We start from the raw sequence: 2,663 nt of genomic DNA, 5'->3' as shown, positions 1-2,663 counted from the left end.
AACTCTACAGAGGGCTAGCATAAAGACACTGGGACAGATAATCCTAGAAGTGACAGACACCAGGGAGTTTTAATGACAAAGTCCCATGTATGAACGTCCTTCCTTGCTTAATGTCTGGCATTGAACAGCTTTTGTAAAGACCAATGTTGAACATTTTAGCATACATTAGGTTAGAGAAGGCAGTAGCAGTGAAAAGTTTACCACATCGACAATATTTCAAATTACAGAGAGATGCAAAGAATAAAAAAGACTGCACACCATCTCAACATGTTTATTCTAAAAATCTTCCAGGATGCTCAATTTATGTACACAATAGACATAACCTAAAAGGCTGAGTGCCCATTTAACAGAAAAATAAACAATTCTTGAGTATTAAATGTACAGAACTACTGTAAAATGGCAATTCTACAAACTATTTCTTTCAGATTTCACTCATGTAGACCAGTCTTATTTTCACACTAACTGTGATTATTACCATTGCACCTATGCAGGGCTCTCTGGGACCATACAGTTGCTGTACCTGGCTGCTTGTTGCAGAGCTGGGAGCAAGGGGCACAATGTGGTGGGAGAGAGCTGGAGCTGTAAGCTAAGTGACAACAGCAAGGAGTCCTTGAGTATAGAACAACGTTATCTAAGGCTGCGCAAACACATTCTCTGCCGTGGTGTCATCTACACCTGCTTAGTCAGCTTGGCATCGGCCGCGCACGCACACACTATTTTGCCCCTCGCTGCAAATCCAGTCTAAATGCTAAACCTGGTTTGGTTTTCCCATCCACCCCCCCAATAAAAACAGCAGGGTGGGGAGGTTGTTAGAGACGTTGGAAGAAAGGAGAAGAATGGAACAATTAGTTTTCACCAAGTAGTCATGTGGAACTTAAGGTCAAACGTGCTCCAGTCTTCATTCCGTAACAAATGCATCAGCTTTTAATGTCGAAATAGGCTTCTTTTAAAAGAAGCAGCAACTTTAAAAAAAACAAGTTAAACCAGCTATGTAAATCTCACCTTTAAGAACAAAAGGCATTTCAAATTAGACAAGTGACCCAAAGTGATGCAGTGACCAACAGCAATCCACCTTCGACGTACCTCTCCAGAGGAAAGGAAGTCAACATGAAATATCATCACACTCAAGATATACCTACACTGACATTGCTCTGGACCTCCAGGAGCTATTGGAAGAGCAGACATTTAAAATAAATCACCTTGTTTTAAGATTTAAAATTTCACATGAACTTATTGATTGAAGTAGTTTTACTATGGCCATCCACAGTGCTCATGTTAATTGTGGCACTCGCTGACAACTGATGCTGAAATACATCACTGACCATTGTGCAACCTCCACCAAATACTGCAAAAACATCACAGCCCAAGGTTCAATCTTACAAGTACAAGGGAACGGACTCTCTGCACAAAATACTTTGGTTACAGTCGTATTTTACAAGCCCCATTTGACTGACAGCATCAAGTCAATAAAATTAAAAAGTTCTTTCAAAAAAAAGAAAAGCGCTCTCAAGGAAGACCTCCTTGCAAAATGCTCCCCATCAAAACTTTGTCGTGAAGAGCATGTTCAACATCCCTCTCTTCAATTTTCAAGGCCACCTGAGGAGGAAAGAGTAGGTTGGAGTTAGTGCAACGCACATATCTTTTAAAAAAGAAAACGAAGGAAAAATATTTATTACATGCCAGCTTAGCCCTTTCTTTTAGTATCTACTTTACTTCAACCCAAAGTTGATTGCCATCCATTTGGAACACCCGAGTGAAACAAGCCACTAGCCCGGAGGAGGTCAATCCCATTAATGGATTTGGAATTTGGGAACATACAAGCCAAGTCCTCAAGTGAGTGTGAATGGCGAATACAGAACAGACTGATCTCCATACCAGCCATTACAGGGGGATTCTCTAACTCACAAGACATTGCGAGGTCTCCTGACTGAATGACTTCAAGTGCTGAAATGACAAAAAAGAACTTGGACGTATCTAGCAGAAATAGCAAGAACTGCCGATGCTGGAGTCAGAGATAACACAGTGTGGAGCTGGAGGAACACAGCAGGCCAGGCAGCATCAGAGGAGCAGGAAAGCTGACGTTTCGGGTCAGGACCCTTCTTCAGAAATGGGAGAGGGGAAGGGAGCTCTGAAATAAAGAGAGAGAGGAGGGGTGGGGCTGGGGAAGGTAGGTGGGATGGTGATGGGTGAGTGCAGGTAGGGAGTGGTGGGGATTGGTCAGTGAGGTCGGAGGGGCAGATAGGTGGGGAAGAAGATGGACAGGTTGTGTCAGGTCAAGGAGGCGGGGATGAGAGGGAGGGTTGGACATGGGACAAGGCCGGGGATGGGGAGATTTTGAAACTGGTGAATTCCATGCTCCTGAGGCGGAATATGAGGTGTTGCCCCTCCAGTTTGCAGGTGGTGTCATTGTGACACTGGAGGAGGCCCAGGATGGACATGTCACCCAGGGAGTGGGAGGGGGAGTTAAAATATTTTGCAACTGGAAGGTGTTGTCATTTGTCATGTACAGCGTGCAGATGCTGTACAAAACGGTCTCCAAGCCTACACTTGGTCTCGCTGATGTACAGGAGGCCACATCAGGAGCAGTGGATGCAGTAGACCACGTTGACAGATGTGCAGGTGAACCCCTGTCTAATGTGGAAGGTTTGTTTTGGGCCTTGAAT

General features: G+C 44.2%; 1 protein-coding gene across 1 annotated transcript in view; it reads right to left on the bottom strand.

Annotated features, from left to right (window-relative positions):
* Positions 1 to 255: 255 nt before the first annotated feature.
* Positions 256 to 2,663, bottom strand: part of cdc6 (cell division cycle 6 homolog (S. cerevisiae)) — a 25,202-nt gene continuing 22,794 nt past the window's right edge. The window contains exon 12 of the mRNA XM_020521742.2: positions 256 to 1,596. Within this exon, the coding sequence (XP_020377331.2) occupies positions 1,507 to 1,596 (90 nt within the window). The 3' untranslated portion in view covers positions 256 to 1,506. The remainder of the gene's footprint in view (positions 1,597 to 2,663) is intronic.

This window comes from Rhincodon typus, chromosome 30 (genome assembly GCF_021869965.1).
Source record: "Rhincodon typus isolate 14 chromosome 30, sRhiTyp1.1, whole genome shotgun sequence".
Taxonomy (NCBI): Eukaryota; Metazoa; Chordata; class Chondrichthyes; order Orectolobiformes; family Rhincodontidae; genus Rhincodon; species Rhincodon typus.
Note: the sequence above shows the minus strand (reverse complement) of the source record. Positions and strands in the feature narration are given on the sequence as shown.